We start from the raw sequence: 20,358 nt of genomic DNA on the forward strand, positions 1-20,358 counted from the left end.
ACAGACCGAAGACAGCACGTGCGGCTGGGGAAGATTGTCTCGGACAGTGGAACCACAAACACTGGTACTCCTCAGGGCTGTGTACTCTCCCCCTGGCTCTTCTCCCTGTATACAAACTGCTGCACCTCCAGTCACCAGTCCGTAAAACTGCTCAAGTTTGTGGATGACACTACCCTCATCGGGCTCATCTCGGATGGCGATGAGTCCGCCTACAGGAGAGAGGTGGACTGGCTGGCGTCCTGGTGCAGCCTCAACAACCTGGAGCTGAACGCCCAGAAAACAGTGGAGATGATCTTGGACTTCAGGAAAGACTTCATCCCCCCTCGCCCTGATTGACTCTCCCACCCCCGTCTCCATTGTAGACTCCATCCGTTTCTTGGGCACCACCATCACCCAGGACCTCAAGTGGGAGCCGACCATCTGCTCCGTCATCAAGAAGGCCCAGCAGAGGATGTACTTCCTGCGGCAGCTGAAAAAACTGAAGGTGCCGACCAAGATGCTGGTGCAGTTCTACTCAGCAATCATCGAGTCCATCCTCACCTCCTCCATCACCGTGTGGTTCCCTTGCGCCACAGTCCGGGACAAGCATAGACTGCAGCGCATGGTACGAGCTGCTGAGAAGGTGATTGGCTGCAAACTCCCACCCCTCCAGGACCTGTTCTCCTCCATGACCAGGAGGCGTGTGGGTCGGATCACAGCTGACTCTTCTCACCCTGGACACAAACTATTCTCCCCTCTCCCCTCAAGCAGGAGACTACGGTCCATCCAGACCCACACCTCCCGCCACATGAACAGTTTTTTCTCCTCGGCCATCAGACACATGAACAATAACAAGATCTGATAGCTCAGTTACAGCTCATGTTATACTAGTCTGTGTTATATGTGTTTTATGTTGCATGATTGCGCCAAGTAAAATTCCTAGTTTGTGAACCCGTTCTCAAACAATGGCAATAAAAACTCTTCTCTTCTGATTATGACTTGATGGGGTGCCTGAGACACTATTTTGAAAATTCCTAGCGCCAACACTGTTGTCTACTGCATGATTGAAAACATAGCAAAACGCCACAGATAAGAAAATTATGACATGAACTTGCAGTAAATGACAGTGTCTCCTTGGTAATAGTAAAGGCTATTTTACAGATTGCACACGCTGTTTAGGGCATGGTATTTAGATTTTAGTAAATCAGGGCCCACAGTATATATAAAACTGTTATCCTATACCTGAGACAGCCTTCCTGTGCTGGGCGTCGAGGGCCTGGTCGATCTCATCAAACAGGTAGAAAGGGGCAGGGTCACACTTTTGGATGGCAAAGATCAGAGCCAAAGCCACCAGAGACTTTTGACCTCCAGACAACTGCTGCATTTCTCTCATCTCACCCTGCTTCCCTGTGAACGACACCTACGCACCACAAGGAAGGTGGCGCATTAGACAGATGTGTGGTCATTTGACTAAATGGGTTTTAATCTGATAGTTTATATTTATGCTAGGTAAATATTTGACAGAAGACCAGAAATTGACATTTTTGAAAGACAAAACTATGGAGAAAATGCGTAGTATAAATATACCGTACATATTTTATTCCACATGTGATTTGACCTCTGAAAACAGCAAATGTCAGCATATTGCACAATGTAATGATAAAACCAAATAACACCAAACAATTGGAACATGGGTTGCTTATGCTACTTGGCTGAAAAGACACTACAGCTCAGAATGACTCAAATCCAATCAATTTGATATCCTCAACTAAGCGATATGGTGTGTGAAAAGAAATGCTCGTCATTGTTGTTTGACCTTAATTTGAGCACATGCCATAATCACATTTTGCATCACATTTATTGACTTGACACAAAAGCAGTCTAAAAAACAGTAGATTCAATTGCAAGTCATACATTTAGAACATCTTTAGTGAAGCGCTTTGTGGTGTCCGTGGGCTTAATGTGGTGTTAAGTAACTAGCAACACATCCAACAGAGCGCAGCCGTTTTGTATTAGATGAATAGATATACCGTATTTTTCGGAGTATAAGTCGCACCGGAGTAAAAGTTGCACCGGCCGAAAATGCATAATAAAGAAGGGAAAAAACATATATAAGTCGCACTGGAGTATAAGTCGCATTTTTTGGGGAAAATTATTTGATAAAACCCAACACCAAGAATAGACATTTGAAAGGCAATTTAAAATAAATAAAGAATAGTGAACAACAGGATGAATAAGTACGTTATATGACGCATAAATAACCAACTGAGAACGTGCCTGGTATGTTAACGTAACATATTATGGTAAGAGTCATTCAAATAACTATAACATATAGAACATGCTATACGTTTACCAAACAATCTGTCACTCCTAATCGCTAAATCCCATGAAATCTTATATGTCTAGTCTCTTACGTGAATGAGCTAAATAATATTATTTGATATTTTACGGTAATGTGTTAATAATTTCACACATAAGTCGCTCCTGAGTATAAGTCGCACCCCCGGCCAAACTATGAAAAAAACTGTGACTTATAGTCCGAAAAATACGGTACTCCCTCTGTGGACATTTGCAATAAACGAATGATAGGTAGATTACTGTAAATACTGTGGAATGTACTGGGAATCACATATTTCAGACCACTTGAAAAGTAGTCAAAGTAAATTTGAAGGATAATGGAATCAAAAAATAACAACAATATGGATAGAAGACTCTTACCCTGATTCCGACACCAGTGAACTGGTCTACTGACGGAACGCTGCTCTGCGACCCGGAACCCCTCTCGCTGTCTGCACCGCCCTCACCTTCATCCTGGGACTGGCTGCCTTCAGCGTCTCCCTTCTTCATCACCAGTGTAGCTTTGCCTCCAGGCACCAGCTTCTGGAATACTTCGCTGAAGTTTTTTGACACCTGCAAGTGAGAGACAAAACAATGAGCAGGCAAATCAAATTTAAGACATTAAGACAGTTGAAAGGTTTTGGGAAAACTGTACCTGTTTGAAGGTGAGCTGTATTGCCTCATACTTCCGCAACTCCAAGACTTTCATTAGCTCCATGATGGACTTGTAGCCTCGGTCCAGCTCATCTTGACGCTTGATAAGTTTCTCTTTCTGCTCAGAGAAGTTAACAAACTGATCCAGGGCCTTTTTGTTGACATGACTGTATTTCTTCAGCTCTGTGTTGCACTGCTCCAGTTTCCGAAACAACTGGCAGGGGGGAAAAGAAAAATGTAATACAAGTTAGTCAGTGCAAATGAATCAGAGAGAATGTTGGCTCCATGTGTTCAATTTTTCCAAGCTAGGTTGCTAAATTGTACAATACATATTACATAAGCCTGAGATTAAATATATTGATAGTTCATTGTATTTTACTCTTTGGTACGTCGTCGTATGTTGTTATAATAATACACTGCCGCATGAGGTACCTTGGATCTGGATTATTGCAATGCCTTCAATACTACAGCATCCTGTAAGGCACATTTATTTTGCTCCTCACACTGGTCACAGAAGACGAAACAAAGGCACAGCAATGGTGGATTTGGAATATGCATATGATAAATGATAAATGGGTTATACTTGTATAGCGCTTTTCTACCTTCAAGGTACTCAAAGCGCTTTGACAGTATTTCCACATTCACCCATTCACACACACATTTACACACTGATGGCGGGAGCTGCCATGCAAGGCGCTAACCAGCAGCCATCAGGAGCAAGGGTGAAGTGTCTTGCCCAAGGACACAACGGACGTGACTAGGATGGTAGAAGGTGGGGATTGAACCCCAGTAACCAGCAACCCTCCGATTGCTGGCACGGCCACTCTACCAACTTCGCAAGATTAACCGGCATCATTGAAATCAAAAATGTGGACTCACTTTGGCTTTTTTGGTGTCAATGGGACACTGCTAGATAAGGACTTTGACATATGTAAGAAGTTTCTATGAAAATACAATACACATAATAAACTTGCACAGCCGGTCACATTGTTGTGATGTCACCACCCTGGCTGAGTAAGATGAATGTTGATTTAATATTTCTATTTGACATGACATGAGATGTCGGGTTTTCTGAATTAGTTTTAAAAAGTGTAATTGTTTTCAAATTAAATTGCACTAAAACAGTGTAGTTTTTGCACTATTGCTGTTTGTGTTCTGCAAAACGTAAATTACTGTATATATACAATATATTTATTTATTTTTATTTTTTTTTGTTTCAGCTCTATCGCAGCATTGAAATATCAAGATATTAGTGTTATCATGAGCCATAATCGCATTGCCTTCATGAGGTACTCTAAGTTCTACTCTGCATGTAAGCTACCAACACCTCCTCACTAGCTTGTAGTTTAAAATATATTATGAATGTGCAAAAAGGATAACAAATTTTGTGTCGCTGTCAGTATAGAACTGTAATCGCATCAAGATACTTGTGTGGTCAAATTGAAAACATTTGAATAGGAAAAACAGTTAAGTGTCAATGCATTTCCACACCAAATACATTGATTTGAAGAATCAGCATATCCCAAACTTAAGATACATCCAGTGCTAACGGTTGTTTGAATCATAATTAGCTTGTTGAAATGGATTAAAAGTGTATGATCTGATTTTTGTACCATCTCAAAATGAGGTTAGCTGATGAATTAGTAAGAAGCTTAGCCTAAAAAAAGGAGAAACTCTTCAAACCCTTGACCTATGAATTCAACCATCTGTCTTGCACAAGGCAAAATGAATATTAGCTTTGCTATGGGCTCTCTGATCCACTTCTGCAATCAATGGACATCATCTTGCCTTCAGAGCAATTATATTAAGTCAGACCAGGGCAATTATTTCAACTTGGGGGCCATATTGAGAGAGAAAAAATGTGTCTGTGTATACAATTAATTATAATCCTAAAAAAAAAATATATATATATATATATATATATATATATATATATATATATATATATATATATATATATATATATATATATATATATATATATATATAGTTTTTTTTCAGGTAAACCAGTAAAAAAACCACAATGTCTGATGGAATGCTAAAAATGACAGACCACCTTAAATAAATAAATATATATATAGTTTTTTTTCCAGGTAAAACCAGTAAAAAAAACACAATGTCTGATGGAATGCTAAAAATGACAGACCACGTTAAATAAATAAATATTAAATACATACATACAGTATATATATGTATATATATATATATATATATATATATATATATATATATATATATATATATAAAAACACACACACAGAATATACACAGTACATATATTTTTTTCACAGAATGAGACACCCAGAATGTACATGAAAATAAATAATGTGGGATTTACAATATCAGGTAGGAATGATTAAACACTGAATATTAGGAACATATGAACGTTGCTCTTATTTTACTTCTTCGACCACCTCCTTGATCGACATCTTTTACAATCAGGCGAAGCGTAACAAAAATGCAGCACGGTGAAAAACTAATGCAAAGGGTAAAAAACAACCATAACCTGATATAATAACTTTGTTGTACAAATCTGCTTCTGCATCCGTCCCTGACACCCGTGTCTTGGGCTGGCTGCTCTGTAAACAAACCCCGCCCACTGTGCTTTGTGCCTCCTCTGCCTAGAGCTGCTGTGACGTAGTTCCTACAATTAACATGATAACTCGTATATCACTCAAAAGCGCAGATTCCAACCCTTAGAATATTTTTTTATATTTCAAGACTTAGTTATTTCAAAATGACACTACACATTCATAGTTTCAATGTTAAAGGTATAATAAAAATCAATTGGAAACGTTCGGTGGGCAGGATTGAAAAGTTTAACGGGCCAGGCTGTATTTTGCAAATGTCTGTATTAAACAAAGTGTTAGATTAAGTGTGAAGCTATTTTGAGCATGGTTACGGAAGGGCCGACAACGTATACACACACACACACACATTCACGGAGTGCATGCTTAGATATTCATGAAGTTGCAGCCAGGTGCACTCAGTCCCATTGTGGGCTCCCAAAGGCAGCAAGCTAAGCACTAAATAGTGTCTGAGTCACTACTGAGTGGGAGGGTAGGTGATGGCCTCAGGCTTTGTTCCCAAGGGGAGGTACAGCTTTCTTTGTCCACATCAGAGTTAAAAACACTTGTTTTTTCACTGGCACTGCCATTCAAGTAGACAATTACAGTACATGGCCCAAATTTTGAAGGGCCTATCTGAAAGAAAAAGTAAACAAGACAAAAGCAAATCTTGGGCTATGTAATGTTTGCTGTAAATATATTAATCTCATTCAGAGCTACCATTAAAATTTACACAGGCATTCAGGCTTTTTGAAGTTAGCTTGTAAATACGTTTCCATAAAGCCTACTTCTGTACAGTTGTTGACAATTCCCTTCTACGAATTAACATGATCACTACTATAATAAAAAGGTAAAACAAAATCAAAGTGAGGAACTACATGATTTAAAATAACTTTTCTGTCCAAATGTGTATGCACGAGGTTATTAATTTGTTTGGGTGTCCACAAATGTATTGAATCAATAAATAGTCACGTCCAGACCACACCAAATTAGACACAAGAATAAGATGATGGGGAATACACGCAAGAAACCAGAGTCTCTGGTTTGAACTGTCGATGAAGTAAAATTAGTTATGTTCGGTCAAATTGTGGAAAATGTAAATAATCATAATGATTCTCAAAGCTAAAGAGACCGCTGACACATCTTTGAAGACTATGATACCTATATAGCATGGGTACAATACATCTTTCAAAACTCCATACCAATGATGATGATGTATTATTCTTTATGGATAAATGTTTGATGTGTTTGATTCTTCATATTGTGACATGCATAACATATAAATAAGGGAATTGTTCAGACTTCACACTCTAATAGTAGGTGGCGGTTATGCACCTTTAACATTGAGTGCCCCGCCATAAATTTAATTTTATTGAGAAGCCCGGAGAGACCACTGGTAGGTAATTACGTTTACCAACTTCAGTTGTAGTGACAATTTTAAAGCAAAAACCCAGTTTTTTACTATTATTTATTTAAACTCTGTGTGCTGTTTCATATTTATTCCAACACTGTGTGCTGTCTCATTCAGATAGAACACCTGTGCGCTCATGCTAATCGATTTTACAAGTAACCGGCGATCGCAATGATTTAAGTATGCATATTAATTTCATGCCAGTTTTCTCCCACATTCCAAAAATATGTATGTAAGCTTCATTTAGAGACTGTAAATTGTCCATAGATATGAATGTTAGTGTGAATGACTATCTGACCTGCGATTGGCAATGCTAATTTAAGTTAGCTTGTCTATGAGCTTGTCCATTGTACAATGCTAAGGGCATTAGAGCTCAACCTTCATCCTGCATAATTGTATTCCTTTTTTTCCAATTTATTACAAATTGTATTATTGATCTAACGTGATTCCTACATGTATGTGCACTTCAGTGTATATATAATATACTTTCTTTAGTGTGGTTAGATTTAAAGGGACTTTATTATAAAGAATATCAACAAAACACCAAAAGTATTTTTTTACAAATCTAACTCAAACGACTGTTAACGTATTTGGCAAGCTAAATTGCAACATTCAGGGAGGGCAAAATAAAGTGTAGCCTGTGTTACATTTTACAATAAGCAACAATTGAAACTGCATTGAACAAAGAGCACAGACTACCAAGTCAAATGTCTTGTGTTGAAGCTGATTGTGATTCTGATGATAAAAAAAAAGTCAATATTATTATTAATAATAATTGTATTATTGCTAAATTCTGTATTTTTCGGACTATAAGTTGCACTTAAAATCCTTTCATTTTCTCAAAAATCGACAGTGCGCCATAACCCGGTCCGCCTAATGTACGGAATAATTCTGGTTTTGCTTACCGACCTCGAAGCAATTTTATTTGGTACATGGTGTAATGATAAGTGTGACCAGTAGATGGTAGTCACACATAAGAGATACATGTAGACTGCAAGATGACGCCAGTAAACAACACCAAAACTTTAAATGTTCCATTGAAAATAAAGAACATTACACACAGCACTCAAAAATCTGTCAATGTTTTAGTATGACTTTGAAGCCGCACCACCTGATGGAATGTTGGCCCATTACAGCTACCGTAGTCAGATACAAGTATTACTATGGTGTGTGTATAAGAACCGCAAAATGGCACCCATTAGCAGACATTATCTGGCATTTTGTTCACAATATAATGCAAAACCAACTTTTCTTACCTTCTGGTACCTGCTGATGTGTATTTGAGATCTGCATAAGTCCTGAAAATGTGCGCTAGAACGCCACTGTAGTCCATGCCGATGCTGTAGTCGATAAACTTCTTTTTTTCCCACTATCTTCTTGTTATGGGGCATTCACCCTCTGTTGTTGCTATTTGTAATATAAAGTAGCGTAAAGTTCTAACTTATATCCCGCTAAAAACTACCAGTGTAGTGGGTTTACATAATTCATCCACGGAACTTTAGTTATTAGAGTTCTGGTTGGACGGATTTTCACGGTACACATTTCTGGCGTTGCACTAGTGAGCCACTGATATGAAAGATGCTGCTCCGTTGTTGATTTAAGTGAAGTCTGAATGTAGGGCTGGGCAATATGGCCTTTTATTAATATCTCAATATTTTTAAGCCATATCACGATACACGATATATACCTCGATATTTTGCCTTAGCCTTAAATGAACACTTGATGCATATAATCACAGCAGTATGATGATTCTATGTGTCTACATTAAAAAAAAATTCTTCATACTGCATTAATATATGCTAATTTTAAACTTTCATGCAGAGAGGGAAACCACAATTAAAGTCAATTTACCAAAACTGTATTTATTAAACATTTGTTAAGCAGTGGCACAAACATTCATGTTATTTCAAAACAGAAAGTGCAATATTGTCAGACATTTTAAAACAAGCTATTAGTGCACTTTTGTGCATGATGTCACTAAGATGACACATCAAAACAACACTAAATTAAAGTGCAGTTTTTGCACAAGATATTTTCATAACTGTCAAATAAAAATGAGCTGCATAATAGGAAATCAAATAGTGTATGTCCTTTGCTATGTGGTAGGTTACTGCGAACGTTGTTAAATTCTGTTGTTGACTATCATACGATCTGGAAATGGTTGCTTCGGCATTTTGTGGGTGTGGCACCGAACGGAGATGATGACATGCAGTTTCAAGCACACGGCGTGGCGCGGTTGGGAGAGTGGCCGTGCCAGCAACCTGAGGGTTTCTGGTTCAATCCCCACCATCTGCCAACCTTGTCACGTCCGTTGTGTCCTTGAGCAAGACATTTCACCCTTGCTCCTGATGGGTCGTGGTTAGGGCCTTGCATGGCACCGCCCACCATCAGTGTGTGAATGTGTGTGTGAATGGGTGAATGTGGAAATAGTGTCAAAGCGCTTTGTGGACCTTGAAGGTAGAAAAGCGCTATACAACTTTTCAAATGATGCTACACATTAGCAGTAGGTGCTACTTTTTCTAACAACGATTTTGTCACATACTTGTTCAACATATTACCGTTCGAAGCCAAACCACCGCCAGACGATGGACCCAGTGCTGTTTTTCTTAGGAATTAATTCTTCCTTCATTTGTTACCAGATTCGCACCTTCTTTCTCTCGTATTACCACTCCGCTAGCATCACAGCCAATGATACCCGTGCTGCTACCTCTCATGCGAGGGCGTATGACGCGACAGTATGTGATGTATGTAAGAAGGTGCGCTTGTCTGTGAGAAGGAGAGACAAGAAAGAGTGAGAAGAGCTTGGAGTGTAATGCCCGCAGCTAAAAGCAACTGCGTGAGAACGTATACTCCAATATCACAATATACTCATTTTCTATATCGCACAGAGACAAACCCGCGATATATCGATAGATCGCTCAGCCCTATCTGAATGTTTTTAAAACAGTTTGCTCCATCTTTTGACACTTCTGCAACTCCCGTCCCTGCACACTACACCGATGCAACAAAGATGATGGGGAGAAGACGCTGTCGTAGGTGAGCCACGTAAATAAGACCGCCTACAAAACTGCGCATCCTGAAGTGACTGTCAGAAAGCGACTTGAAGATGGTCTCTAAAACAATCTATGTAACATTTTGACCAAGGAACCACTATTACATGTTATGTACACCACAAAGAAATGTTTTAAATTTAGAAAAAAATCATAATATGACCCCTTTATTACGCCTTATAATCCGGTGCGGTGCGCCTTTTGTATGAAAAAAGACCTGAATAGACCTCATCGGCAGTGTCCCTTATAATCCGGTGCGCCCTATGGTCCAAAATATATAGTAATAACACTAATATTTGTTTTAAAATATACCTAAAACATTTGTTTAGAAAATATATGCATTGGAAATCATAATGATCATGTCATATATGATGATACCGCATTGACCACACCCCCACCGCAACGTATATAGTGGCTATCGAAGGGAAATTTTAGACCCTGACGACACTACAACATGAAGTATAAACGATAAAAGTTGTTTTATCTTGTTTACTTCTGTGACAACCTCCTAAAAGTTTTGTAAATTAAAATCAGAAAAATCAAGCAGCTAAAATGAGTCAAAAATGTCAAAGTGTAGAGAAAATGTTGCATATTAACCATCAGGCTTGGTAGTGGATTTAAATCAGGGGTGGGCAATTAATTTTTACCGGGGGCCGCATGAGCTACCCGAGCACTGCTGGAGGGCCACATCGACAATATTTCAATTAAATTTTGCTCAATATTATTTTTGATATATACCGTAGGATAAATAATAATAATAATAATAATAATTAATAATAATAGTAATACATCAACATAGTGTGTGTAACAGCATTCCATGACTAATATAAATAAACATTAATAATAAATGACAGTAAAATAAGCACACGAATGACTGAGGAGTCATAGTGTAACTTTGTGTGGTGTTTGAGTTGTCCGACTTTTTGTGTGGCCATAAACGCACCAGTGGTTTAGTGCTATGCGTGTTGGTGACAGATGACAAGTTGGTTTTGGCCTGGTTTGTACGGCAGAAAATGACTAGTTTTTCGAGATAGAAGTGTTTTACTCATGTTTTTGGTGTGGTTATGTCCGAATATAAACAGATTTGCTCAATAAAGTGATCGATATAATTCCTGTCCTCGAAGCATCTCGATAGACGTTACAATAATTGAACGGTGTTCAATTGAACGGTGTTGACGAACACCGTTAGGGCCGCTTGTTGTCACTGTCACTCAAAGTTGCATTGCAAAATTACATAGAATAAATGTTTATTTTGTTTAGAATTCTGATGGGATTTGATTTGGTGCGCGGCATATATTTGCTGTGCGCAGGGGACGCTTGAGCAGTGCGCAATTGCGCAGGCACGCACCTTAGAGGGAATGTTGCTTTGCAGTTCATGTCTTGTTGAAAACACGCCATTCTTTATCAACTTTTCTCTTTTTAGCGTCTCGGGTGTAAACCGTGCATCACTTGTCGTTGCATGTGCACCTTCACTCGCAGGTTACACACGGACACACGCCCATAAATAATACTTTTCAAAATAAAAGCAGCACAGTTGTATTGCGCGCACGACATAGATGTTTGTTCAACTTTATTTTGTAATTTGTAATTGCAGCTGTTCACATTCACTCACAATCACGCACACGCATACGTCCACACGGAAGTAATACAAATAACGATTTTCAAAACAAAAGCAGCACCGTTGTATTGCACACTCGACATAGATACTTTTTTAAATGTATTTTGTAATTTATAATTGGCCTCACGCGGGCCGGACAGGGACGCACAAAGGGCCGGATGCGGCCCGTGGGCCCCAGAATGCCCAGGTCTGATTTAAATGGACAACTTTTTAAGTTGTGTACACTCCTTAGTCTTTTTTTTATAATGTCCACAAAGTTCAGTTAGCAGGTTATGTAAGACCACATGTGTTAGCTTTCTATGTTGAATATTGTTTATTTGTACCATGAGCAGGAACCGTCATCCACAAGATGGCGTCATATTTATAGTGGATAGACTTTCACGGCATGTTTACAGTGCACAGACTTTAAGACAATCGAAAGTAACCCCTAGACATATCGGTGGCCAAACTTCTTCCTAAATTTGTGACGCCAATGGGCCACCCTTGGTTTAAGATTATCAACCTATATTGAGAAGCTCCTGTAATGGATGTGGTTTAGAATAAACCCTACAAATTCTACTGGAGTTGTTGAGTTGATAAAGCTGTATATATTCTTCAATACTCTTAAAAAGCAGAGAGGCGGCGTCATATTTTCCCACTCTAGAACCTGTTCTAAAATATTATTGTTGCAGGGCACCCAGAATACTGTTGCTATGTGGATGGACTGCAGAAACTACATACTTCAACGTTATTTTGACTTAAAAATATTTGTAAAACATTGTGAACATCGCCTAAGAAATATTGACTCAGACCAGAAGAGGTGGATGTGTGTGTTTGGCACCTGTTTGAGTGTGAGGGTCTGGTACTTCTCAAACGCCTCCTGAGGCAGCGAACCCAACTCTCGAATTTTCTTCATGCACTCTTCCTTCTTCTTAAGCAGCATGCCCTGCCGATTGGTCATCTTCTCCAGTTCCTTGGTGTCATGGTTGATTGCATCGTTTTGCTCCTTCTCTACATTCTTCCAGCGGTCCATGCTCTTAATGTGGTCCTTGATCTCCACCTCTGTCTTGTCAATCAAAGTGTCCAGATCTGGGGGACAACACATGGGTAGTTGATGAGTCATCAGATTTGATTGTGTTGTCTTTGATTCTCATATATCGGATGTTAAATAGCAAGATACACCTTAAAAGGTTTACATGAAAAACCAAATAAAATCTAAATAAATAAATAACTATGTTTGAACACACTTTGGTTGGCGTTAAAAAACACTTACTCAACAGCCAAAAACCACTGCACACAGCATTGTAATACAACACAATAGTATAAAAATAATAGCAAAGTAACTAAACTTGTACTTTTATTATACTGATTGATCAATGTCTATATCAACCTATCAACTTAGCCACCTTCCTGTACTGCAAGTCGAGTGTGACCATACCTTCTGATCGGGCTAGTGTATCCTTGACTCTTTTGTTGATGCCATCCAGCTCAGATGTTGTGGCTGTGAGCACCGTGCCTCCTTCAGTCTCTCGCAACTCATTTAGCTCCTGTAATGCAAATCAAAACACATCAAAAAGAGTTTCTAATTCCCTCCTCATTAACAGTCAGAGCTCTGTCCAGAGCACACATTAACATGTATTTGGGTTGATCAGACCACAAGCGAATACAAATAAATACACAGGTTTACACCTGGCCTTTAAACAGTGGCTCTAGTGACCACTTGAGCCTTGGCTTTCAATTCCCCGCTTTCTGTGCAAATAAAACACATGTATTAATTCCCAGTGTTTAATAAGAAGACAGTAGTGTTTCCGTGTGTCTTCAGATAAGGAATTGTTCAAGTATGTATCGATTAGTAAAAAAAATTATGGGTGTCAAAAAAAAAAAAAGTTTTTCGATTGAATCGCAATTGTTATTTGTAACTATTCACTATTCTTAATTGTTGAGAAAAAAATCAAATGTTTTAAATTTTTTATTTAATCTGTCCTTTCCAGCCAGGCAAATCATATTGTTGATGTGGATGCCCATATTTGCTGTACGGATAAGTAATACAAAATTGTATCAAGGCTGTATCATAGAACTGGCACCCAATGTTATTAAAAAAGTATTGATTATAAATTGGAATTGTTTTGAATCGGGAATCGATTCTGAATTGAATCATTACCCCCAAGAATCGAATCGTGTGATGCCCAAAATTTCACAGGTCTAAAAAATATCCAATGTAATTAGCATGGTTATGGATATCTTTGTAGTAAGCCTACTTTGGTGAAGCACAAACAGAATATCAACAAAGCATACAGTAAAAAATAAGAGATTTGACAAGACATTGAAGGAACACGGTACCTGCTCCACTTGATCGAGACGCTTCCGCAAATTTTCATTCAGATACGTCTCCACTCTGGTCATGATCCCCTCCAACTTAATTCTCTCATTCAGCAACTGTCTGTTGTCCTGTGGGTGAATGAAACAATGTTACATATTTCTTGTGTCACCAACGTAATAGCAACTCCTCTGTGTACTGACCCCAACTTGAAGTCATGGAAAATGTTGTAACTTTTACCGTAACTGTAAAATCTAAATTAAGTGTTCATGTCCTATACATGCAAGTGCCAACACTGCAGAAGCACACACGAAAGGATCCATGTTTTGTGGGCGAAGTTATTGTGAAACACAAGTGGGGATGACTAAGTTTATTCAGATGAGAGCTGAAAGAAACTGGCAGATGAAATAAAAAGATCACAGGAACCTCCCCCACACAGCTGCCTCCTGCTCCCCTCACCTCACCCGGGTCATTTAAACGCACTTACAGAAGCACAAGAATTGTAACCGCTTCAGCACACGTCTTTTTTTAACAATGGGACTTTGCTTCTTGCTGGTAGCTTACAGTACTCACAGGCCAGCTTAGATCCTCTTTGATTATCCTGGAGCTGATCATTGGCTGAGCTGTTGCCATTTTGGTTATTCTCCCATCCATTCCAATAGTCGTTTTTCTTCTTCGCCTTTTTGGTTTTGGCTGCCATTTTAAAGCGTTTGATATCATTTTAGCTGAACAGCCTATCATTTTCTGCACTTCTTTATAGGTTTTCCCCTCTTTTATTAAATTCTTAATCAAAGAACACTCTTCTTCTGAACAGTGTCTTGAACGACCCATTTTACTCTGTTTTTCAAGGACAAATGCACAGCCAGCATATGCAGCGTCAGTTGCCTTGATCCTTAAATACACTTGTTTAACACCTTTTTTTCACATAATCAATGACCTCACTAATTGAACGACGCACTGCTATTTTTTTAACACGCCCCTTTCAGTAAATTATTCAATTTCACAGAATCAGCAGCATGCACGTCATGCCTGTTGGGTCTGTTGGTTTTATATACCTTTACTAAACATTCTAGAAACTTACTTGCAGTGTAAAAGTAGACATTCTAACAAAAACAGTGATTTATCTTGCTAGTGATGTGGGACTGCTATTATTTTGAAAACAAATGTATCAAAATGACTTGGTATACCACCAACAGCATTAGCACGAATTAAATGCATCTACTAGTTACGCAAACTTCAAAGGCTTGGTGCTGCAGTTATGACTGTCAAATGTCTGTGTTTAACTAGAATGAAGAAGTGATTTATCTTGCTAGTGATGTGGGACTGCTATTATTTTGAAAACAAATGTATCAAAATGACTTGGTATACCACCAACAGCATTAGCACGAATTAAATGCATCTACTAGTTACGCAAACTTCAAAGGCTTGGTGCTGCAGTTATGACTGTCAAATGTCTGTGTTTAACTAGAATGAAGAATAAGTGAGTCAGCTAACTCCTCACCTGCTGAAGCTGTCGGATCTCATCATTGAGGTCATCCACTCGCCTCTGGTCCTCCAAGCTGAGCTGAGCAAGCAGATCTGTCCCCAGCTCAGCCTTTAGTGACTCTCTAGTGGACTCCATGGCGTGAAGGCTGGCCTCCAGACTTTGAAGACTCCGTTGCTGCAACAAACACAGAAAGAATAAAAAAACATCAGTAGATTGTACAGGAGAGATTATGATGCGTGAACATACAGTATTGGTGCTAGGGATGCGACGATTATAGATTTTGACTGTAGAATTACAGTCTGAGTAATAATCACGGTTTCACAATTATTAAGCATTAATTATTTTCACAATAAAAAATATAAACTCACATTCAAATAACGTAACAGTACAAAATAATATACACAAAAAGTCTCTCTGTCTTGCAATTAAAAGTAACCTCTGCTCTATAAACATCCTTGTGTTATGTTAGTGTTTTACACTACATTAACTTACAATGCCTATACAGTAGTTTAGTCAACACAGACAGGAAGCAGCAATCTAACACGTAATGGTCACTGACGACCTTGACAGGGGTACTTGTTGCTGTTTGTTTACACTGAACTGATTCTACGCTACATTGCTGATTGTAAGTGATACATTTATATGTAATTCCCAACCAAGCTAATTCTTCATTAAGTAACTTGCAACTAACGTAATTAACGCTGTTCTAATGTCTTACTGGAGATCCCGCAAACAATGCACCATGTTGGACGTATTAAAAGTTAAAAAAGTTAAAGTTAAAGTTATTAGACTTTATAGCCGCAACTTTTTTTGGCAAGCTTTGCAAATAGATGAGAAATCGTCTTCAATGGCATCTTTTGCCTCCCAAAAATGTTTCCATGCTGCCGTCTAAGGTCTTTTTTGGGGTTGGATCAATTTGCTGCTTTGTCCTGCTGCCATTTTTAAGCTAATGTGTCAATTTAGTTGGTTATTAGTCAACCAGTTAATCGTTGCATCCCCGATTGGTGCTAATCCTGTAGTTAATGAAAAACAGAAAATATTTAACACTTGGTCACCTTTGGCATGAACGTCTTCTCAGATTGTTGCCTCTTCTCTTTCAGCATCTTCATCTCAGAAAGAATACTATCCCGGGAAGCCTTGAACTTCCTCTGTTGGGTCTCAATCTGCTGCATCTGGTTCATCAGTTGGTCGATCTCATTGTTGATACGTGGAAACAGATGTTAAGGAAGTTGCCACAATAGAGAAGTGTTTACTGGTGTGTTTTAAAAAAAATACTTTAGAATTACAGTGAAACTACATGACATAATTGTGTGCGACATAGATTAAAACAAATTACAATGAAAACAAAAAGCATTGCAATACAAATGAAAGAAAACAACGCTGAACAAATTCAGCCGTAGGTACCGTTAATTGAATAGACAGCACTATTGATTGGCTGCTACAATCCACTTGGAGGTTTCAATGAACTCTATTAACAGGCAAATCAATGAGCTGGTGGATTAACTTATTTATTTATAAGTAGTGTAGTCTTGTCCACATTACCCTTACTGAAAACAAGATATTGAAATAAGTGCAAAATGTGATCAGCACACTTGATACCAAACACAATTACAATACATAAACAAGGCTAAAAGAATTAGTGCTTGAGGTTAATCAGCATGAGTTCCTCTAAAGTAGGTCAATTCAAATAGAGGCTGGTTGGCAAAATCCAGCCCGCCAAAGCTTTTCATTTGGCCCACCAAACATCGCCCAAAAAGGCTTGAAGAAACCAATCAAACGAGGGTTGCTCATGTATGCAGAACTCCCATCATATGTGTCACAATGAAGCAGCAGTGGGCTGAGTAGAAGAAGACTACTCATTCAAACCAAAAATAGCACTTTTGACCAAAAAAAACAAAAGTCAGACTTTCAACAGCGACTGAACAACAATGTATGGATTAATTGACAATGCAGTAGGAAAGTTGATGTGTTTACTTTACAATGAAGTAAACGCAGTCTCGATGGAATATAATCTTCAGGGGCACTTTCCGACGAAAGATCCAAATCTCGATGAGATTGTGTACGTCCGGCCCGAGCCTTTCAGCTCTGGAAACTGCAGCTCTCTTCAATATGTAGTTGAATATCCCTGCTTTTATGTGTGCTGTGCTGTTGTGCTCTCAGCAAAACCTAAATAAGTGACGGGTGGGATGAATCAGTGTAATCTCATGCTCATCAACGGTGCAGAGGTGCAGAGTGGACCACAATAGGCTTTTAAATAATTGATTTCAACTGTGACTCACCACTGCGGTAGAGAAGGATGAGGTCACGCCACCTGCTGATTGGTCCTTTTTCACCTGCCGACTTGCACATATACATGACCAGGAGATGTGCGCACATACACGTACGTTGCCTGACTTACCACAACAAATGAACATCAGGCCTAAGCAAAAGTGACTGTCTTCAAAAATATTAAGTATGCAACATAAAGCCTGTCTCCAATTTTGTTTATGCGCAGTCCGGCTTTGACATCAATAAGTAATGAGATTTTGTCAAATATGACTATTTCCTAATCCTTAACCTGCTTCAACTCTCTCAGAATCTGTCAGATAGCTACATATTATAAAGGGTCAACCATTTTTGAAATGTAAAGGCCAACGAAAGTGCAGCAGTTTAAGTTCTAGACTGCAGGTACAAGAGCACATTGGAGGACATGTCCCTATAGAACACTATTCAAGGGGCAGTTCAAAAATTAGAAAAGCAAAACTACCTGTCTGAAAAATAAGGATGAGCTTTACCAACAAAAAAAGGATATGTTCAATGTTCCTGCGCAGATTCTCGTTGAGCTTGGCCTCCAGCTCACCCAGCTCTTCCTCAGCCTTCCTCATGTCTTTCTGCAACTCCAGGCGAGACTTTCTGGTATCGTAATAGCCGCCTGTTAAGGCTCCACGGTGACTCACTTGGTCACCTACAAGGTCACACAAATGTCAATTTCTTATACACCTGAGAAATGCAGGCAAAGCTTTTCTATAAAAACAACACGATTTAATCAGGCGTCACTTTTTTAGTAATTTTCTTCTGAACTGGACTAATTTTCATTGTTTTTATGACCAATCACGTCATTACTCTCCCACAATGTTGTGAAGTAAATTATATTTATTAGTGACTCATCTTCAAGCTACATTTAAACCAGTGTGGGTGGCACTGGGAGCAGGTGGATAAAGTGTCTTGCCCAAGAACACAAGGGGTGTGACGAGTATGTCAGAAGCCTGAATCCAAGCTGGAACCCCCAAGTTGCTGGCACGGTAGCTCTCTCGACCGAGCCACGCCGCCACAACTCCTTCCACAAAATTATTTTCCAGGACTTTCTCCCTTCCAAGTCATTTTTCAGCCACCACAGAGACAAGTTATCACGTCATACACTAATACATTGTAGATACGTCACGCCCACTATAACTACTCACTTAGCAGAGCAGAGATGAACCTGTGGCCACGGGAAAACTTACACGGGCGGACCAATACTAGCGACATGGGGGCTAGAGTTGTGCCTTGGTGTAACTACCTTAGCAGGTTCTGAAAAATCTCCAAATCTAACTACAAAATCAATTGGAAGCCCTGGGGTGCAGAACTTTTCCAACTATAAATGTATATTTGATTGGCTGTTAACGTGGGGCGCTGTGACGACTACAAACAAGTGCTATGTGAAGATAAGGTGACAACAGGCATGCATGCACAGGATTTTATTAAATCAAGTCAGGTGAGGATTAATATATTTTCAGATAAGGGTAGTAGGTACTGTTCACATTACAAGTACCGGTGCCATACACTTTTGTGTGTGTCCACATGTGTTAATATAATTTTTGCATTTGGCGTTTAACAATGAGCTGAAAATAACTGTCTAGTTAAGTCTCATTGATAGTATTATATAGTAGACTTCGCATATATTTGCAATTCCAAGAAGATAAATCCCGCCAAATACTAAAATATAGGTCTGGAGGATTATGGCAAAAATAATCACGATTATTTTGATTGATATTGTAATCACGATTGATAACACGAACAATTACTTAGAAAATATTTAAATATAGTTTAAAAAAATGTAAATAAATTAGTAACAAATAAACCACAAGTAAAATAGTAATAATAAATATAAAGAACAATTGCAATATAAAAACAAAAAAATTATGTTTTTCCGTATTAATCCTGTTTACCTTTTATCACTTATTTTACCACCATAGTGTGTGCTTTTGTGTCATAACAGTATTCCAGGATAACGTAGCCTTAATTTTTGGACATTTAACTTTTTTCATGAAAATTGGTCAATTAGGTTTTCTAGGACAAAGGAATCCTCCCCCGTCGTGAAAGTGATGCAAACATTACCTTCTAGCGTGATACAGTCCATGGTGAATGCTCTGGCCAGTTGTGTTGAAACTTCCATGCTGCGGCATATCAGGGTCTTCCCAAACACATGCTTAAAGGCCTTGTCAAAGTTGGTGCTGTATCGCAGCTTGCTGATCATCGGAATGGCATCCTGATACGATAGTAATACAAGAATGTATAAATATGGGGTAAATGCACTACATACGATAGGGTCAAATAGGATTTAATGGCAGGATAGTGTTGAATAGACATTTTGTGACAACAAAAGTACATGAAAGTCATTTTTTTATGTAAATCATATGCCTAAAAAAAACTCCCATTAGAACACTATATAAACTATAATAAAGCTTACGTTGGTCTCCGGGTAGGCAGTGTCCCTGACATCCAGCTTGCTTAGCGGCAGGAATGTGACTTCTCCAGGCAAATTCATCTTGTTGAACTCCATCAATATTTTGGTGCTGACTTCATCCGTCTCCACGATGTGGTAGAAGAGTCTGAACATAAAAACATGCGTTACAAAATAAAACATTGAAATAAACGACCGAATCCATTATATTAAGTTCATCAAATATTTTGCATGTTCAATTATTTTTCAAATGTAATG

The 20,358-nt window shown here is 38.7% G+C and overlaps 1 protein-coding gene across 1 annotated transcript in view; it reads right to left on the reverse strand.

Annotated features, from left to right (window-relative positions):
* smc3 (structural maintenance of chromosomes 3) overlaps positions 1-20,358 on the reverse strand; it is a 53,811-nt gene that overhangs the window by 6,551 nt on the left and 26,902 nt on the right. Inside the window, exons 17-27 of the mRNA XM_062033464.1 lie at positions 20,107-20,248; positions 19,755-19,905; positions 18,190-18,342; positions 16,454-16,605; positions 15,414-15,572; positions 13,936-14,043; positions 13,034-13,142; positions 12,437-12,684; positions 2,972-3,184; positions 2,698-2,889; positions 1,222-1,399 (exon numbers count right to left, since the gene is read on the reverse strand). Of these exons, the coding sequence (XP_061889448.1) occupies positions 1,222-1,399; positions 2,698-2,889; positions 2,972-3,184; positions 12,437-12,684; positions 13,034-13,142; positions 13,936-14,043; positions 15,414-15,572; positions 16,454-16,605; positions 18,190-18,342; positions 19,755-19,905; positions 20,107-20,248 (1,805 nt within the window). The remainder of the gene's footprint in view (positions 1-1,221; positions 1,400-2,697; positions 2,890-2,971; positions 3,185-12,436; positions 12,685-13,033; positions 13,143-13,935; positions 14,044-15,413; positions 15,573-16,453; positions 16,606-18,189; positions 18,343-19,754; positions 19,906-20,106; positions 20,249-20,358) is intronic.

This window comes from Entelurus aequoreus, linkage group LG22, assembly GCF_033978785.1.
Source record: "Entelurus aequoreus isolate RoL-2023_Sb linkage group LG22, RoL_Eaeq_v1.1, whole genome shotgun sequence".
In the NCBI taxonomy this organism is placed as follows: Eukaryota; Metazoa; Chordata; class Actinopteri; order Syngnathiformes; family Syngnathidae; genus Entelurus; species Entelurus aequoreus.